General features: G+C 62.1%; 1 protein-coding gene across 1 annotated transcript in view; it reads left to right on the top strand.

The window, feature by feature from the left end:
• CELSR2 (cadherin EGF LAG seven-pass G-type receptor 2) overlaps nt 1-18,792 on the top strand; it is a 44,441-nt gene that overhangs the window by 8,815 nt on the left and 16,834 nt on the right. Inside the window, exons 4-18 of the mRNA XM_061363093.1 lie at nt 1,708-1,823; nt 2,948-3,036; nt 3,595-3,752; nt 4,406-4,569; nt 5,644-5,769; nt 6,338-6,501; nt 7,235-7,414; nt 8,195-8,308; nt 9,434-9,602; nt 11,054-11,195; nt 12,061-12,181; nt 12,261-12,444; nt 12,541-12,642; nt 14,695-14,789; nt 16,658-16,867. Of these exons, the coding sequence (XP_061219077.1) occupies nt 1,708-1,823; nt 2,948-3,036; nt 3,595-3,752; nt 4,406-4,569; nt 5,644-5,769; nt 6,338-6,501; nt 7,235-7,414; nt 8,195-8,308; nt 9,434-9,602; nt 11,054-11,195; nt 12,061-12,181; nt 12,261-12,444; nt 12,541-12,642; nt 14,695-14,789; nt 16,658-16,867 (2,134 nt within the window). The remainder of the gene's footprint in view (nt 1-1,707; nt 1,824-2,947; nt 3,037-3,594; nt 3,753-4,405; nt 4,570-5,643; nt 5,770-6,337; nt 6,502-7,234; nt 7,415-8,194; nt 8,309-9,433; nt 9,603-11,053; nt 11,196-12,060; nt 12,182-12,260; nt 12,445-12,540; nt 12,643-14,694; nt 14,790-16,657; nt 16,868-18,792) is intronic.

Below are 18,792 nucleotides of genomic sequence, written 5' to 3'. Positions count from 1 at the left end.
GGGGACAGGGTGATGGGTGCTCCATAGGAATGGGATACAGGGATGGGATGTGGGTGATGGGTGCCCCCATGGGGGGGGGATCCCAAGAGCATCATGTGGGGTGGGGAGTGATGGGTGCTCCATTGGCAATGGGATACAGGGATGGGATGTGGGTGATGGGTGCCCTCGTGGGGTGGCGGGGATCCCATGAGCATCATGTGGGGTGGAGTGATGGGTGCTCCATTGGCAATGGGGGACAGGGTGATGGGTGCTCCATAGGCAATAGGATACAGGGATGGGATGTGGGTGATGGGTGCCCCATGGGGTGGTGGGGATCCCAAGAGCATCATGTGGGGTGGGGAGTGATGGGTGCTCCATTGGCAATGGGATACGGGGATGGGATGTGGGTGATGGGTGCCCCATGGGGTGGCGGGCATCCCATGAGCATCATGTGGGGTGGAGAGTGATGGGTGCTCCATTGGCAATGGGGGATGGGGTGATGGGTGCTCCATAGGCAATGGGATACAGGGATGGGATGTGGGTGATGGGTGCCCCATGGGGTGGCAGGGATCCCATGAGCATCATGTGGGGTGGGGAGTGATGGGTGCTCCATTGGCAATGGGATACGGGGATGGGATGTGGGTGATGGGTGCCCCATGGGGTGGCGGGCATCCCATGAGCATCATGTGGGGTGGAGAGTGATGGGTGCTCCATTGGCAATGGGGGATGGGGTGATGGGTGCTCCATAGGCAATGGGATACAGGGATGGGATGTGGGTGATGGGTGCCCCATAGGGGTGGCAGGGATCTCATGAGAATCATGTGGGGTGGAGAGTGATGGGTGCTCCATTGGCAATGGGGGACAGGGTGATGGGTGCTCCATAGGCAACGGGATACAGGGATGGGATGTGGGTGATGGGTGCCCCCCTGGGGTGGCGGGGATCCCATGAGCATCATGTGGGGTGGGGAGTGATGGGTGCTCCATTGGCAATGGGGGACAGCATGATGGGTGTTCCATAGGCAATGGGATACAGGGATGCAATGTGGGTGATGGGTGCCCTCGTGGGGTGGTGGGGATCCCATGAGCATCATGTGGGGTGGAGAGTGATGGGTGCTCCATAGGCAATGGGATACAGGGATGGGATGTGGGTGATGGGTGCCCCATGGGGTGGTGGGGATCCCATGAGCATCATGTGGGGTGGGGAGTGATGGGTGCTCCATTGGCAATGGGGGACAGGGTGATGGGTGCTCCATAGGCAATGGGATACAGGGATGGGATGTGGGTGATGGGTGCCCCGGGGGGTGGCGGGGATCCCATGAGCATTGTGTGGGGTGGGGAGTGATGGGTGCCCCATAGGCAATGGGATACGGGGATGGGATGTGGGTGATGGGTGCCCGATAGGGGTGGCAGGGATCTCATGAGAATCATGTGGGGTGGGGAGTGATGGGTGCTCCATAGGCAATGGGGGACAGGGTGATGGGTGCTCCATAGGCAATGGGATACAGGGATGGGATGTGGGTGATGGGTGCCCCATAGGGGTGGTGGGGATCCCATGAGCATCATGTGGGGTGGGGAGTGATGGGTGCTCCATTGGCAATGGGGGACGGGGTGATGGGTGCCACGTTGGCACCATCTGGGGTGGGGGCAGTGGGGGTGATGGGTGCTGCTGTGCCCCAGGGCAATGGGGTGCTGGGGGGCGGGCAGAGCCTGGTACTGTCCCTGCGCCAGGTTCGCCACGAGGGAGCGGGACGGGCTCCTGCTCTACAACGGGCGCTTCAATGAGAAGCACGACTTCGTGGCGCTGGAGATCGTGAGCGAGCAGCTGCAGTTCACCTTCTCGGCAGGTACCGGCACTGCACGGCACTGCACAGGGCACTGCATAGCACTGCACGGCACTGCATGGCACTGCAGGACACTGCACAGTACTGCATGGCACTGCACAGGGCACTGCATAGCACTGCACAGGGCACTGCATAGCACTGCATATCACTGCATGGCACTGCATGACACTGCACAGTACTGCATAGCACTGCATGGCACTGCAGAACACTGCATGGCACAGCACAGGAGACTGCACTGCACTGCACAACACTGCAGGACACTGCATAGTACTGCATAGCACTGCACAGCACTGCACAGGACACTGCATAGCACTGCAGGACACTGCATAGCACTGCACAGCACTGCAGGACACTGCTCAGTACTGCATAGCACTGCAGGACACTGCATAGCACTGCACAGCACTGCAGGACACTGCACAGCACTGCATAGCACTGCACAGCACTGCACAGGACACTGCATAGCACTGCACAGCACTGCAGGGCACTGTATAGCACCGCACGGCACTGTACACCACTTCAGGACACTGCATGGCATTGCATAGCACTGCAGGGCACTGCACAGCACTGCATAGCACTGCAGGACACTGCAGGACACTGCTCAGTACTGCACAGCACTGCAGGGCACTGTGTAGGACCACTTGGCACTGTACACCACTGTAGAACACTGCATGGCATTGCCTAGCACCGCAGGGCACTGCACAGCACTGCATAGCACTGCATGGCACTGCAGAACACTGCAGGGCACTGCATAGCAATGCAGGGCACTGCACAGCACTTCATGGCACTGCATAGCACTGCCTGGCAATGCACAGCACTGCAGGGCACTGCAGAACACTGTATAGCACTGCAGGGCACTGCACAGCACTGAAAGACACTGCACAGCACTGCAGGGGCACTGCATAGCACTGTATGCCATTGCACAGCACTGCATGACACTGCATAGCACTGCCTGTGCACTGCATCCCCTGCATCCCATCCCAACACTGTGTCCCCTGGGTTGCGCACCCCTGGCGCTGCATCCCCTGTGTTATGTCCCTGGCTCTGCACCCGGGCACTGGATCCTGGGCACCGCATCCCCTGCGTGCCCCCGGCCCCCCCCGTACCTGCTGCAGTCGCTGCTCCCGCAGGTGAGGCCACCACCACCGTGTCCCCGTTCGTGCCGGGAGGCGTCAGCGATGGGCAGTGGCACCGTGTCCAGCTCCACTACTACAACAAGGTGAGGGGGGTGAAGGGGTGGAAGGAGGGGGGATGGAGGGGAGAGGGGTGAGGGTTTGGGGGGACAAAGGGGCAGGGGGAGCAGAGGAGAGGTTGGGGGGGACAGAGTTGCAGGGAGGGGGTTTGGGGGGATGGAGGGAGGGAGGGAGGGATGATGGATGGATGATGGATGATGGAGGGATGGATGGATGATGATGAAAAAAAAAAAAAAAAAAAAAAAAAAAAAAAAAAAAAAAAAAAAAAAAAAAAAAAAAAAAAAAAAAAAAAAAAAAAAAAAAAAAAAAAAAAAAAAAAAAAAAAAAAAAAAAAAAAAGATGGATGGATGATGGATGGATGGATGGATGGATGGATGGATGATGGATGATGGATGGATGGATGATGGATGGATGGATGATGGATGGATGGATGATGGATGGAGAGAGAGAGGAAGGGATGGATGGAGTGGGCAGGTGGAAGGAGGATGGTGAGAAGGGGATGAAGCTGTTGGTCCATGGAGCAGTGGGTCTGTGGGGCCATGGGGCCGCCCCCCTGTGCCCCCCAACACTGTCAGTGCCCGCAGCCGGTGCTGGGCCGCTCGGGGCTGCCGCAGGGCCCCTCGGAGCAGAAAGTGGCCGTGGTGACCGTGGACGACTGCGACACGGGGCTGGCGCTGCGCTTCGGAGCGCGCCTCGGCAACTACTCCTGCGCCGCGCAGGGCACCCAGAACGGCACCAAGAAGTGAGGGGGGGGGGGCCTTGGGGGTCACTGAGGGTTCCCATTGGGGGGGGTCCCCATGAGGGAGGGAGTCTATTGGGGGTCTCTCAGGGTCCCCGTAGGTGGAGGGCGGTGCCTTAGGGGTGGGGAGGATGCTCTGGGGGTCCCCATGGGTGAGGGGGTCCCTCAGCGTCCCCATGGGTAAAGACATCCCTTGGGGGAGTCCCTTGGTGGTCCCATGGGTGAGGGGTTCCCTTGGTGTACCCACGGGTGGGGGGTTCCCTTGGTGTACCCACGGGTGGGGGGGTTCCCTAGGGTTTCTATGCACTGGGATGGGGGTGAGGGGTCCTTTGGGGGTCCCTCTGGGTCCCCATGGGTAAAGACATCCCTTGGGGGGGTCCCTTGGTGTACCCATGGGTGCGGGGGTTCCCTAGGGTGTCTATGGGTCCCTCTGGGTCCCCATGGGTAAAGACATCCCTTGGAGGGGGGGATCCCTTGGGGTCCCCATGGGTAAAGGCATCCCTTGGAGGGGGGGGTCCCTTGGGGTCCCCATGGGTAAAGGCATCCCTTGGAGGGGGGGTCCCTTGGTGTCCCTATGGGTGATGGGGTCCCTTGGGGGATCGGAAGGGGATGGGGGGTCCCTGTGGGGTCCCTGACGGTGCCGCTGGGTGCTGCAGGTCGCTGGACCTGACGGGGCCGCTGCTGCTGGGGGGGGTGCCCACCCTGCCCGAGAGCTTCCCCATCCGCAGCCGGCACTTTGTGGGGTGCATGCGGCACCTGCACATCGACCAGCGGCCCCTGGACATGGCGGCCTTCATCGCCAACAACGGCACCCTGCCCGGTGCGGGGGGGCACCTGCTGGGCATGGGGGGGAACCCGCTGGGCATGGGGTGAAGGCACCCACTGGGCATGGGGGGAGGCACCCATTGGGCATGGGGGGGCACCCATTGGGCATGGGGGGAGACAGCCATTGGGGGGGGCACCCGTTGGGTATGGGGGGCACCCGTTGGGCATGGGGAGGAGACAACCATTGGGCATGGTGGGGCACCCATTGAGTATAGGGGGGCACCCACTGGGGTATGGGGGGACACCCATTGGGTATGAAGCACCCATTAGACCCATTGGGCATGGTGGGAGGCACCCATTGGGTATGGGGGGGCACCTATTGGGTATGGGAAGGGCACCCATTGGGTATGGAGGGGAGGCACCCATTGGGTATGGGGGGCACCCATTGGGCATGGAGGGAGGCACCCATTGGGCATGGTGGGGCACCCATTGAGTATGGGGGAGCACCCATTGGGTATGGGGGGAGGGGCACCCACTGGGGGCGGGCACCCATTGGGTATGCGGCTGGGGGTACCCATTGGGTGGGGGAGACAACCATTGGGTATGGGGCACCCATCGGGCATGGTGGGGGCACCCATTGGGCATGGTGGGGCACCCATTGAGTATGGGGGAGCACCCATTGGGTATGGGGGGGAGGCACCCATTGGGGGCGGCACCCATTGGGTATGTGGGGGGCACCCATTGGGTATGGGGGGGGAAATATTGTGCATGGGGGGGCACCCACTGAGTATGGGCGGGAGGCACTCATTGGGTAGGGGGGGGAGACAACCATTGGGTATGGGGGGGCACCCATTGGGCATGGGGGGGCACTCATTGGATATGGGGGGGAGACAACCATTGGGGGGGCACCCATTGGGCATGGGGGGCACCCATTGGGCATTGGGGGGGCACCCATTGTGCAAGGGGTGGGAGGTGTGGGGCTGGGGATGTCACCCTGGTTTCCCTTGAGCACTTGGGCACCTGACAGGGTCCCAGTGCCCCCGGTTGGCAGCAGGGGGTGATACCGGGGGGGGGGTGCAAGCACCCATCCCATAGGCTCCCATGTGTGTGTGTGCCCCCCCCTCCCCAGGGTGCCCGGCCAAGAGGCCGCTCTGTGACAGCGACCCCTGCCGCAACGGGGGCACCTGCGTGCAGGACTGGGACAGCTTCAGGTGCCGCTGCCCCGAGGGCTTCGGGGGCAGGACCTGCCAGGAAGGTACCGGGGGCCAGGGGGGGCCATGGGTGTCTGTGAGTTTCCATGGAGGTCTATGGGTGTCCACGGGGGTCTGTGGGGGTCTATGGGGGTCCATGGGTGTCTATGGGTGTCCGTGGGTGTCCATTGGTGTCAGTGGGTGTCAATGGGTGTCCATGGGTGTCCATGGGTGTCAATGACTGTCCATGGGTGTCCATGGGTGTCAGTGCATATCTGTGGGCGTCCATGGGTGTCAATGGGTGTCCATGGTGTCCATGGGTGTCCGTGGGTGTCCATTGGTGTCAGTGAGTGTCCATGGGTGTCCATGGGTGTCCATGGGTGTCCATGGGTGTCAATGGGTGTCCATGGGTGTCAATGGCTGTCAATGGGTGTCCATTGGTGTCAATGGGTGTCCATGGGTGTCAATGGGTGTCAATGGCTGTCAATGGGTGTCCATTGGTGTCAATGGGTGTCAATGGGTGTCAATGGGTGTCCATTGGTGTCAATGGGTGTCCATGGGTGTCAATGGGTGTCCATGGGTGTCAATGGGTGCCCCCCGTGTCCCCGTCGCTCCCCCGCCCCTGCCCCGCAGACGTGGGCGCCCCGCAGCGCTTCGAGGGCCGCAGTCACGTGTCCTGGGCGGGGCTGGCGCTGCCCCTGGCCCCGCCCTGGCGCATGCGCGTCCTGCTCCGCACCCGGCACCCGCATGGGCTCCTCCTGCGGGCGGTGGCGCCGCCGCTCAGCATCAGCGTGGAGGTGAGGGGGGCGTGGCCATGGGAGGGGGCGTGGTCATGGGAGGGGCGTGGTCATGGGAGGGGCGTGGCCGTGTGGGGTTGTTTGCTTTGGGGGGGGGTATTCCCAATGGGGGTCCTGGCCTTGGTGTCCTTGGTGGGACTGTCATCCCTGGGGGGGTGTTGCCCGGGGGGGGTGGTTTATGGGTGTTGCCATGGGGGGGGTTGTTGCCAGGGCCGGGTGGGGGGTGTTGCCATAAGGGGAGGTATTGCCATGGGGGGGTGGCTGCCATGGGGGGGGGGGTATCGCCATATTAGGTGTCACTGCCATGGGGGGGTCATTGCTATGGGGGGGGGTCATTGCTATGGGGGGGGTCATTGCCATGGGGGGGTCATTGCTATGGGGGTTGTTTCTATGGGGGTTCATTGCCATCGGGGGCTCATTGCCATGGGGGGTCATTGCTGTGGGTGGGTCATTGCTATGGGGGTTGTTTCTAAGGGGTTCATTGCCATGGGGGGGTCACTGCTATGGGGGTTGTTTCTATGGGGGTTCATTGCCATGGGGGGCTCATTGCCATGGGGGGGTCATTGCTATGGGGGGTCATTGCTATGGGGGTGTCATTGCCATGGGGGGCTTGTTGCTATGGGGGTTGTTTCTATGGGGGTCATTGCCATGGGGGGTCATTGTCGGGGGGGGTCATTGCCATGGGGGGGTCATTGCCGTGGGGGGATCATTGCCCATCCCATGCCCCCCCCAGCTGGCCGAGGGCCGGCCCGAGGCAGGGCTCTGGCAGGGTGGGTCCTCCCTGGCCCGGCTGCGGCTGCCGCAGGCGTGGGTCAGCGACGGGCACTGGCACGAGGTGGAGCTGGGGCTGGAGCCGGGGGGGGCCCCGGGGCCCCCCCGCCTGCGCCTGGGCTGTGACTACGGCCGGTACCAGGTGAGCCCCCCCCTGCTCCCATTGGGCACCTATGGGTGTCCCTGTGCCCCTCTGCTCCCTATGGGTGTCCCTGTGCCCCTCTGCTCCCTATGGGTGTCCCTGTGCCCCTCTGCTCCCTATGGGTGTCCCTGTGCCCCTCTGCTCCCTATGGGTGTCCCTGTGCCCCTCTGCTCCCTATGGGTGTCCCTGTGCCCCCCTGCTCCCTATGGGTGTCCCTGTGCCCCTCTGCTCCCTATGGGTGTCCCTGTGCCCCCTCTGCTCCCTATGGGTGTCCCTGTGCCCCTCTGCTCCCTATGGGTGTCCCTGTGCCCCCCTGCTCCCTATGGGTGTCCCTGTGCCCCTCTGCTCCCTATGGGTGTCCCTGTGCCCCCCTGCTCCCTATGGGTGTCCCTGTGCCCCCCTGCTCCCTATGGGTGTCCCCTGTGCCCCCCTGCTCCCTATGGGTGTCCCTGTGCCCCCTCTGCTCCCTATGGGTGTCCCTGTGCCCCCCCTGCTCCCTATGGGTGTCCCTGTGCCCCCCTGCTCCCTATGGGTGTCCCTGTGCCCCTCTGCTCCCTATGGGTGTCCCTGTGCTGCTCCCTATGGGTGTCCCTGTGCCCCCTCTGCTCCCTATGGGTGTCCCTGTGCCCCCTCTGCTCCCTATGGGTGTCCCTGTGCCCCTCTGCTCCCTATGGGTGTCCCTGTGCCCCTCTGCTCCCTATGGGTGTCCCTGTGCCCCCCTGCTCCCTATGGGTGTCCCTGTGCCCCCATGGTGCCACCGGGGCTGTCCCTATCCCGCAGGCTGTGGCCAACGTGTCCCTGGCACTGGGGGAGCTGCAGCTGCAGACCCTGAGCATGGGGGGGCTGCCGGGTGAGGGGGGCACCGTGGAGCAGGGCTTCAATGGCTGCATGCAGGTAACGCACTGGGGCAATGGGCACAGCGTGGGTCAGGGCGGGGGGGCACAGGCACAGGATGTGGGGCCAACGGATGGGGATGGGGGTGTGGAGAATGGGTGCAAACCATGGGGCACTGGGGGTATGGGGTGGGTGAGTGCAGTGGTGTGGGGACATCAGGTGGGGAGGTGAGCACGGGAATGGGGCCGTTGGGTCTGTGTGGGGCACTGGGGCACAAGCAGGGGTGTGGGCATGGGAATGGGGATAGGGTGGAACTACTGGGGGGGGTATGGGGAGGCACATGGGGGTGATGGGCTCTGGGGTGGAAACTGAGGGGCAGTGGTGGTGCTAGTGACACTGATGGTGACACTGATGGTGACATTGTTTTTGTGCCACTGATGGTGCCACTGTTGGTGACACTGATGGTGACACTGTGTTGGTGCTACTGATGGTGACACTGATGGTGACATTATTGGTGACACTGTGTTGGTGACACTGATGGTGACACTGTTGGTGACACTGATGGTGACACTGTGTTGGTGACACTGATGGTGACACTGTTGGTGACACTGATGGTGACACTGATGGTGATACAGTGTTGGTGACACTGTTGGTGACACTGATGGTGACATTGTTGGTGACACTGATGGTGACACAGTGTTGGTGACACTGATGGTAACATTGTTGGTGACACTGTTGGTGACATTGTTGGTGACACTGTTGGTGACACTGTGTTGGTGACACTGATGGTGACACTGATGGTGACACAGTGTTGGTGACACTGTTGGTGACACTGATGGTAACATTGTTGGTGACACTGTTGGTGACATTGTTGGTGACACTGATGGTGACACTGATGGTGACACAGTGTTGGTGACACTGATGGTGACACTGATGGTGTCACTGATGGTGTCACTGATGTCACTGATGGTGCCGTTGATGGTGACACTGTGTTGGTGTCACTGATGGTGCCACTGATGGTGACACTGATGGTGACACTGTGTTGGTGCCACTGATGGTGACACTGATGGTGACACTGTGTTGGTGCCACTGATGGTGACACTGATGGTGCCACTGATGGTGTCACTGATGGTGCCACTGTGTTGGTGTCACTGATGTCACTGATGGTGCCACTGTCGATGCCAGGGCCTGCACCTGGGCGAGGCGGGTGCCGGGGCTCTGCACGTGGCCGCGGTGTCTCGGGTGGCCGTGGCCGCTGGCTGTGACCTCCCCGACCCCTGCGCCGGGGGGCCCTGTCCCCCCCACAGCGACTGCACCGGGCACGGGGACACCGTCACCTGCCGCTGCCACCCGGGTGAGCGTGGGCACGGCCCCGGGCACCGACACCCCCTTATTGCTGTGCCCCCATCATTGCTGTGCCCATGGTGCTGACACCCCGTTATTGCTGTACACCCCTTGTCACTGTCCCCATGGTGCCCGACACCCCCATCACCTGCCCCCCCCATTGCTGTCCCCCCCCTTATTGCTGTGACCCCCCTCATTGCTGTCCCCCCCCCCTCATTGCTGTCCCCCCCCTTATTGCTGTGACCCCATCATTGCTGTGCCCCCGTCATTGCTGTCCCCATGGCTCTGACACCCCCTTATTGCTGTCCCCCCTTATTGCTGTGACCCCCTCATTGCTGTCCCCCCCTTATTGCTGTGACCCCATCATTGCTGTCCCTCCCTCATTGCTGTCCCCCCCTTATTGCTGTGCCCCCATCATTGCTGTGCCCATGGTGCTGACACCCTGTTATTGCTGTACCCCCCTTGTCACTGTCCCCATGGTGCTGACACCCCCTTATTGCTGCCTCCCCCATTGCTGTTCCCCCTTATTGCTGTGACCCCATCATTGCTGTGCCCCCGTCATTGCTGTCCCCATGGCTCTGACACCCCCTTAGTGCTGTCCCCCCTTATTGCTGTGACTCCCTCATTGCTGTCCCCCCCTTATTGCTGTGCCCCCATCATTGCTGTGCCCATGGTGCTGACACCCCGTTATTGCTGTACCCCCCTTGTCACTGTCCCCATGGTGCTGACACCCCCTTATTGCTCCCCCCTCATTGCTGACCCCCCTTATTGCTGCCCCCCTCATTGCTGTCCCCCCCTTATTGCTGTGCCCCCATCATTGCTGTCCCCATCGCTCTGACACCCCGTTATTGCTGTCCCCCCCTTGTCACTGTCCCCATGGCGCTGACACCCCCTTATTGCTGTCCCCCCTTATTGCTGTCCCCCCCCATTGCTGTCCCTATGTCTCTGCCCCCCCCATTGCTGCACCACCCTTGTCACTGTCCCCATGGCTCTGACACCCCCTTATTGCTGCCCCCCCCATTGCTGTCCCCCCCTTATTGCTGTGCCCCCATCATTGCTGTCCCCATTGCTCTGACACCCTGTTATTGCTGTCCCCCCCTTGTCACTGTCCCCATGGTGCTGACACCCCCTTATTGCTGTCCCCCCTTATTGCTGTCCCCATGTCTCTGTCCCCCCCATTGCTGCACCCCCCTTGTCACTGTCCCAAGGCACTGACACCCCCTTATTGCTGTCCCCCCTTATTGCTGTCCCGCCCCATTGCTGTCCCTATGTCTCTGCCCCCCCCATTGCTGCCATTGCTGTACCCCCCTTGTCACTGTCCCCATGGCTCTGACACCCCCTTATTGCTGTCCCCCCCTTATTGCTGTCCCCATGTCTCTGTCCCCCCCATTGCTGCCCCCCCCTTGTCACTGTCCCCATGGCTCTGCCCCCCCTGACCCCCCCACCCGCTGTGCCCCCCAGGTCACTTTGGGGACCGCTGTGTCAGCGCCTGCGCCCTCAACCCCTGCCACCCCCCGGCCACCTGCGCCCCCCAGCCCGGCTCCGTGCGCGGCTACGCCTGCCACTGCCCCCCGGGCCGCTTCGGGCCCTACTGCGAGCACCGGTCAGTGCCCCCCCCCTGTGCCCGCTGGGCTGGTGATGGTGCGAGGGTGCCTGGAACACACGTGTGCACATATGTGTGTGTGTGTGTGTGTGCATGTGTGTGTGTATGGGGGTGTGTGTGTGTGTGCACGTGTGTGTATGTGTGTGTGCGTGTGTGTGTGCCTCTGTGTGTGTGTGTATGGGGGTGTGTGCACATGTGTGTGCATGTGTGAACATTTGTCTGTGCACGTGTGTGTGCACATGTGTGTGCACGTGTATGCGTGTGTGTTCACATGTGTCTGTGTGCATGTGTGTGTACATGTGTGTGCATGTGTACATGTATGTGTACGTGTGTGCACATGTGTGTGCACGTGTGTGTGTGTTCATGTGTGTGTGCATGAGTGTGCATATGTGTGTTCACATGTGTGTGTATATACACGTGTTCATTGTGTGTTCACCTGTGTGTGTTCATGTGTATGTGTGTCACACGTGTGTGTATGTACACATGTGTATTTGTGCTCATGTGTGTTCACCTGTATGTGTTCACATGTGTGTGTTCACATGTGTATGTGTGTGTTCACATGTCTGTGTATGTACATGTGTGTGTGTTCACATGTATATGTATACACAAGTGTGTGTGTTCACGTGTGTGTTCACACATATGTGTTCATATGTGTATGTGTGCATTCACATGTCTGTGTATGTACATGTGTGTGTCTTCACATGTGCATGTGTGTCTTCACATGTCTGTGTATGTACGTGTGTGTTCACATGTGTGTGTTCACATGTATGTGTCTGTTCACGTGTGCCCCCTCCTCCCCTGCGCACGGTGCTCGGTGCCGCCCCCTCGCGGTCCCCCCGTTCACGCCGTGTCCCCACTACCGCAGGGAGGCTCCCCCGTGCCCTCGGGGCTGGTGGGGGCACCCCACGTGCGGGCCCTGCAACTGCGACAGCGCCAAAGGCTTCGACCCCGACTGCAACGCGACCACGGGCGAGTGCCGCTGCAAGGTGGGGGCTGCCCCGCGCCCTTACCCCGACGGCGCCCCCCTCCCTTTACACCGTAACCCCCATTAACCCCCCCCCATAGGAGAACCACTACCGCCCGGCCGGCAGCGCCTCCTGCCTGCTCTGCGAGTGCTACCCCACCGGGTCCCTATCGCGACGCTGCGACAGCAGCACGGGGCAGTGCCCCTGCAAGGCCGGGGTCATCGGGCGCCACTGCGACCGCTGCGATAACCCCTTCGCCGAGGTGACGGCCGGCGGGTGCGAAGGTGCGGGACAGCGCCCCCGTGCGGCCGCCCCCCGCCATGGCCGCGGGTGTCAGCGCTGCCCCGTGGTGACCCCCGCTCTGTCGTCCCCCCCCGTAGTGAACTACGACAGCTGCCCCCGGGCCATCGAGAGCAGCATCTGGTGGCCACGGACGCGCTTTGGGTTGCCCGCGGCAGCCCCGTGCCCCAGGGGGTCTGTGGGTAGGTGGGGAAGGGGGGGGGGGGACAGGAGGGAGGGGGGAAGTGGTGGTGATGGGGGGGGGAATCGGTGGGGTGAGGGTGAGAAGGGGTGATGGGGTGGTAATGGTGGGGTGGGGTGAGATGGGATGGGATGGGGTGGGATGGGATGGATTGAGATGGGGATGGGATGGGGATGGGGATGGCGATGGGATGGGGTGGGGTTGGGATGGGGATGGGAGGGGGTGGGGTGTAGTGGGATGGGGTGGAATGGGTTGGGTTGGGTCAGGATGGGATGGGCTGGATTGGGATGGGATGGGACGGGATGTGTTTTCAATAGGATGTGATACAGTGGGGATGGGGTGGAGTGTAATGGGTTGGGGTGGAATGGGTTGGGTTGGGTCAGGATGGGATGGGATGGGATGTTGTGGATTGGGATGGGGATGGGATGAGGTGGGGTGGGGTGTAATGGGATGGGATGGGGTGGAATGGGTTGGGTTGGGATGGGATGCAGTGGGGATGGGATACAATGGGGATAGGATGGGGTGGAATGGGATGGATTGGGATGGGATGGGGATGGGATGGGGTGGGGTGGGGTGTAATGGGATGGAATGGGTTGGATTGGGATGGGATGGGGTGGGGATGGGATGGGGATGGGGTGTAATGGGATGGGATGGGGTGGGATTGGTTGGGTTGGGATGGGATGGGATGGGTTGGGATGGGATGCAATGAGGTGCGATGGGATGGGGTGGGGGAGATGACAACCACCGTGGCACCACTGGTATTGGGGCTGGGAGAAGACATGTTGGTGGCAATGATGCAGTGGGGTGGGATGGGGTGGGATGGGATGGGGGAGGTGACAACCACTGTGGCACCACTGGGATTGGGGATGGGGGTGGCATTGTGGTGGCACCATTGGGACATGGTGAGGCAATGGTGGCTCTGCTGGGACAGAGCTGGGGGTGACATTGTGGTGGCATTGCTGGGATGGGGTATGGGGGGATGGACACCATGGTGGCACCACTGTGATGGGGAAGGGTGGGACATGGTGGTGGCACCACTGGGCTATGGTAGAGGGAGGTGACACCACGGTGGCATCAGTAGGGATGGGGCTGAGATGGGAGGGATGCTGGGGTGGAGATGGGGCTGAGTGGTGGGGGCAGAGCTGGGATGGGGCAGATGGGGGACACCGCGGTGGTGGCACTGGTGGGATGGGGCTGGGATGGGACTGGGATGGGGCTGGGATGGGACTGGGATGGGGCTGGGATGGGGCTGGGATGGGACTGGGATGGGACTGGGATGGGACTGGGATGGGACTGGGATGGGACTGGGATGGGACTGGGATGGGACTGGGATGGGACTGGGATGGGACTGGGATGGGACTGGGATGGGACTGGGATGGGGCTGGGATGGGACTGGGATGGGGCTGGGATGGGACTGGGATGGGGCTGGGATGGGGCTGGGATGGGGCTGGGATGGGGCTGGGATGGGACTGGGATGGGGCTGGGATGGGGCTGGGATGGGAATGAGATGGGGCTGGGATGGGGCTGGGATGGGACTGGGATGGGGCTGGGATGGAGCTGGGATGGGGCTGGGATGGGGCTGGGATGGAGCTGGGATGGAGCTGGGATGGGACTGGGATGGGGCTGGGATGGGGCTGGGATGGGGCTGGGATGGGGCTGGGATGGAGCTGGGATGGGGCTGGGATGGGGCTGGGATGGGGCTGGGATGGGACTGGGATGGGACTGGGATGGGGCTGGGATGGGACTGGATGGGACTGGGATGGGGCTGGGATGGGACTGGGATGGGGCTGGGATGGGGCTGGGATGGGGCTGGGATGGAGCTGGGATGGGGCTGGGATGGGGCTGGGATGGGGCTGGGATGGGACTGGGATGGGGCTGGGATGGGGCTGGGATGGGGCTGGGATGGGACTGGGATGGGGCTGGGATGGGGCTGGGATGGGACTGGGATGGGGCTGGGATGGGACTGGGATGGGACTGGGATGGGGCTGGGATGGGACTGGGATGGGACTGGGATGGGGCTGGGATGGGGCGGTGACAGGCTGGGGCCCTGCAGGCACGGCGCTGCGGCACTGCGATGAGCACAGGGGGTGGCTGCCCCCCAACCTCTTCAACTGCAGCTCCCTCGCCTTCGCCCCCCTGCGAGCATGGGTGAGTGCCAGGGCTGGGGACACTGGGGGGGGACAGCGGGGATGGGGACACCAGTGGGGACAGGAGGGGACGGTGTCACCAGGGGGGCACAGCAGTGATGGTGTCACTGGGGGGGCACAGCAGTGATGGTGTCACCGGGGGGCACAGCAGTGATGGTGTCACCAGGGGGCACAGCAGTGATGGTGTCACTGGGAGGGCACAGCAGTGATGGTGTCACCAGGGGGGCACAGCAGTGATGGTGTCACCAGGGGGGCACAGCAGTGATGGTGTCACTGGGAGGGCACAGCAGTGATGGTGTCACCAGGGGGGCACAGCAGTGATGGTGTCACCAGGGGGGCACAGCAGTGATGGTGTCACAGGGAGGGTGCTGTTGTCCCCAGTGCCACATCCCACAGACACACACGGTGCTGATGTCCCATACAGGAGCACAGTGTATCCTGTGTCACCACGCAGTCACCAGTTCCATGTCCCCATGGTCACCAGTCCCATTTCCCCAGTTCCCTGTCCCCACGGTCACCAGTCCCGTGTCCCCAGTTCCATGTCCTCGTGGTCACTGGTTCCATGTCCCTGGTTCCATGTGCCCACAGTCACCAGTTCCATGTCCCCCTGGTCACCAGTTCTGTGCCACTGTGGTCACCGGTTCCATGTCCTAAGGGTCACTGGTTCCATGTCCCTGGTTCCATGCCCCTTTGGTCACCGGTTCCATGTTCCTGGTTCTACGTCCCCAGTGTCACTGGTTCCATGTCCCTGGTTCCATATCCCTGTGGTCACCGGTTCCATGTTCCCACTGTCACCAGTTCCATGTCCCCCCAGTCACCAGTTCCATGTCCCTGATTCCGTGTCCCCACTGTCACAGTTCCATGTCTCTGGTTCCATGTCCCTGTGCTCACCAGTTCCATGTCCCCACTGTCACCAGTTCCATGTCGCTCCCCAGTTCCATGTCCCAGTGCTCACCAGTCCCATGTCCCCACTGTCCCCAGTTCCCTGTCCCCACTGTCCCCAGTTCCATGTCCCCAGTGCTCACCGGTCCCATGTCCCCACTGTCACGGTTCCATGTCCTTGGTTCCCTGTCCCCACTGTCCCCAGTTTCATGTCCCCACTGTCACTGGTTCCATGTCCCCACTGTCCCCAGTTCCATGTCCCAGTGCTCACCGGTCATGTGTCCCCACTGTCATGGTTCCATGTCCCTGGTTCCATGTCCCCACTGTCACCGGTCCCGTGTCCCCAGTCCCATGACCCCACTGTCCCCAGTCCCATATCCCAGTGCTCACCGGTCCCATGTCCCCAGTTCCCTGTCCCCGCTGTCCCCAGTCCCATATCCCAGTGCTCACCGGTCCCATGTCCCCAGTTCCCTGTCCCCACTGTCATTGGTCCCATATCCCCACTGTCCCCAGTCCCATACCCCAGTGCTCACCGGTCCCATGTCCCCAGTCCCATATCCCCACTGTCCCCAGTCCCATATCCCAGTGCTCACCGGTTCCATATCCCAGTGCTCACCAGTCCCATGTCCCCAGTCCCGTATCCCCACTGTCCCCAGTCCCATATCCCAGTGCTCACCGGTCCCATGTCCCCAGTTCCCTGTCCCCACTGTCACTGGTTCCATATCCCCACTGTCCCCAGTCCCATACCCCAGTGCTCACCGGTCCCATGTCCCCAGTCCCATATCCCCACTGTCCCCAGTCCCATATCCCAGTGCTCACCGGTTCCATATCCCAGTGCTCACCAGTCCCATGTCCCCAGTCCCATATCCCCACTGTCCCCAGTCCCATACCCCAGTGCTCACCGGTCCCATGTCCCCAGTCCCATATCCCCACTGTCCCCAGTCCCATATCCCAGTGCTCACCGGTCCCATGTCCCCACCACCCCAGGCCCAGCGCTTGGCCCTGAACGGCTCCCGCCTGGACCCGGCTCAGTCCCGGCGCGTGGCGCGGCAGCTGCACGAGGCCACGCGCGGCTCCGGGCTCGGCTTCCCCAGTGACCTGCGCCTGGTTTATGGGCTGGCCACGAGGCTGCTGCGCCACGAGAGCGCCCAGAGGGGCTTCCGCCTGGCGGCAACGCAGGACGTGCACTTCACCGAGGTACCGGCCTCAGGGGCACCGGGGTCTGGGGCACCGGGGTGATGGGAGAGGGGGATGGACACCGGGGTGATGGGCACCGGGGTGATGAGCACCTGCAATGGGAGAGGGGGATGGACACCGGGGTGATGGGCACCTACAATGGGAGAAGGGGATAGACACCAGGGTGATGGGCACCGGGGTGATGGGCACTGGGGTGATGGGCACCTGCAATGGGAGAATGGGATGGACATGAAGATGATGGGCACCTTCAATGGGAGAGGGGGATGGACACCAGGGTGATGGGCACCTGCAATGGGAGAAGGGATGGACATGAAGATGATGGGCACCTTCAATGGGAGAGGGGGATGGACACCAGGGTGATGGGCACCTGCAATGGGAGAGGGCGATGGACACCAGGGTGATGGGCACCAGGGTGATGGGCACCTTCAAGGAGAGTGTGAATGGGGCAGCAGGATGGACACCAGGGTGATGGGCACCTTCAATGGGAGAAGGGGATGGACACCAGGGTGATGGGCACCGGGGTGATGGGCACCTGCAATGAGAGTGTGAATGGGGCAGCAGGATGGGTGCCAGGATGATGGACACCTTCAATAGGGGAATGGGATGGACACCAGGGTGATGGGTACCTGCAATGGGAGAGGGGGATGGACACCGGGGTGATGGGCACTTTCAATGGGAAGGGTGTTGGCGAAGAAGACCCAATGGTGAATGATGGGAATCTTCATGGAGGATGTGGAGCCATGGGAAGGGGTTGGGGCAGCAGGATGGACACCAGGGTGATGGGCACCTTCACTGGGAGAGGGATTGGAGCAGGACAGTGGCTGCCGGGGCAATGGGCACCTATGGGGTGAGGTGGTGATGGGCACCTGCAGTGGGAGGATGGGATGGACACCAGGGTGATGGGCACCTGCAATGGGAGAAGGGATGGACACCAGGGTGATGGGCACCTGCAATGGGAGAAGGGATGGACACAGGGTGATGGGCACCTTCAATGGGAGAGGGGGATGGACACCAGGGTGATGGGCACCTGCAATGGGAGAGGGGGGTGGACACCGGGGTGATGGGCACCTGCAATGGGAGAAGGGATGGACACAGGGTGATGGGCACCTTCAATGGGAGAGGGGGATGGACACCAGGGTGATGGGCACCTGCAATGGGAGAGGGGGATGGACACCAGGGTGATGGGCACCTGCAATGGAAGAATGGGATGGACACCAGGGTGATGGGCACCGGGGTGATGGGCACTGGGGTGATGGGCACCTGCAATGGGAGAATGGGATGGACACCAGGGTGATGGGCACCTGCAATGGGAGAAGGGGATAGACACCAGGGTGATGGGCACCACGGTGATGGGCACCTGCAATGGGAGAATGGGATGGACACTGGGGTGATGGGCACCGGGGTGATGGGCACTGGGGTGATGGGCACCTGCAATGGGAGAATGGGATGGACACCAGGGTGATGGGCACCTGCAATGGGAGAATGGGATGGACACCAGGGTGATGGGCACCGGGGTGATGGGCACTGGGGTGATGGGCACCTGCAATGGGAGAATGGGATGGACACCAGGGTGATGGGCACCTGCAATGGGAGAAGGGGATAGACACCAGGGTGATGGGCACCACGGTGATGGGCACCTGCAATGGGAGAATGGGATGGACACTGGGGTGATGGGCACCGGGGTGATGGGCACTGGGGTGATGGGCACCTGCAATGGGAGAATGGGATGGACACCAGGGTGATGGGCACCTGCAATGGGAGAATGGGATGGACACCAGGGTGATGGGCACCTGCAATGGGAGAATGGGATGGACACCGGGGTGATGGGCACCTTCAGTGAGAGAATGGGATGGACACCAGGGTGATGGGCACAGCACGGGGAGGAGCTGGTGCTGGTACCCACAGTGGGCAGTGGATGCCCCGGT

Source organism: Neopsephotus bourkii, unplaced genomic scaffold (assembly GCF_033783945.1).
Source record: "Neopsephotus bourkii isolate Nb327-2 ecotype Australia unplaced genomic scaffold, CSIRO-AGI_Nbou_v1 NB_1139, whole genome shotgun sequence".
Taxonomy (NCBI): domain Eukaryota; kingdom Metazoa; phylum Chordata; class Aves; order Psittaciformes; family Psittacidae; genus Neopsephotus; species Neopsephotus bourkii.
This window is presented reverse-complemented; position numbering and strand designations above follow the sequence as displayed.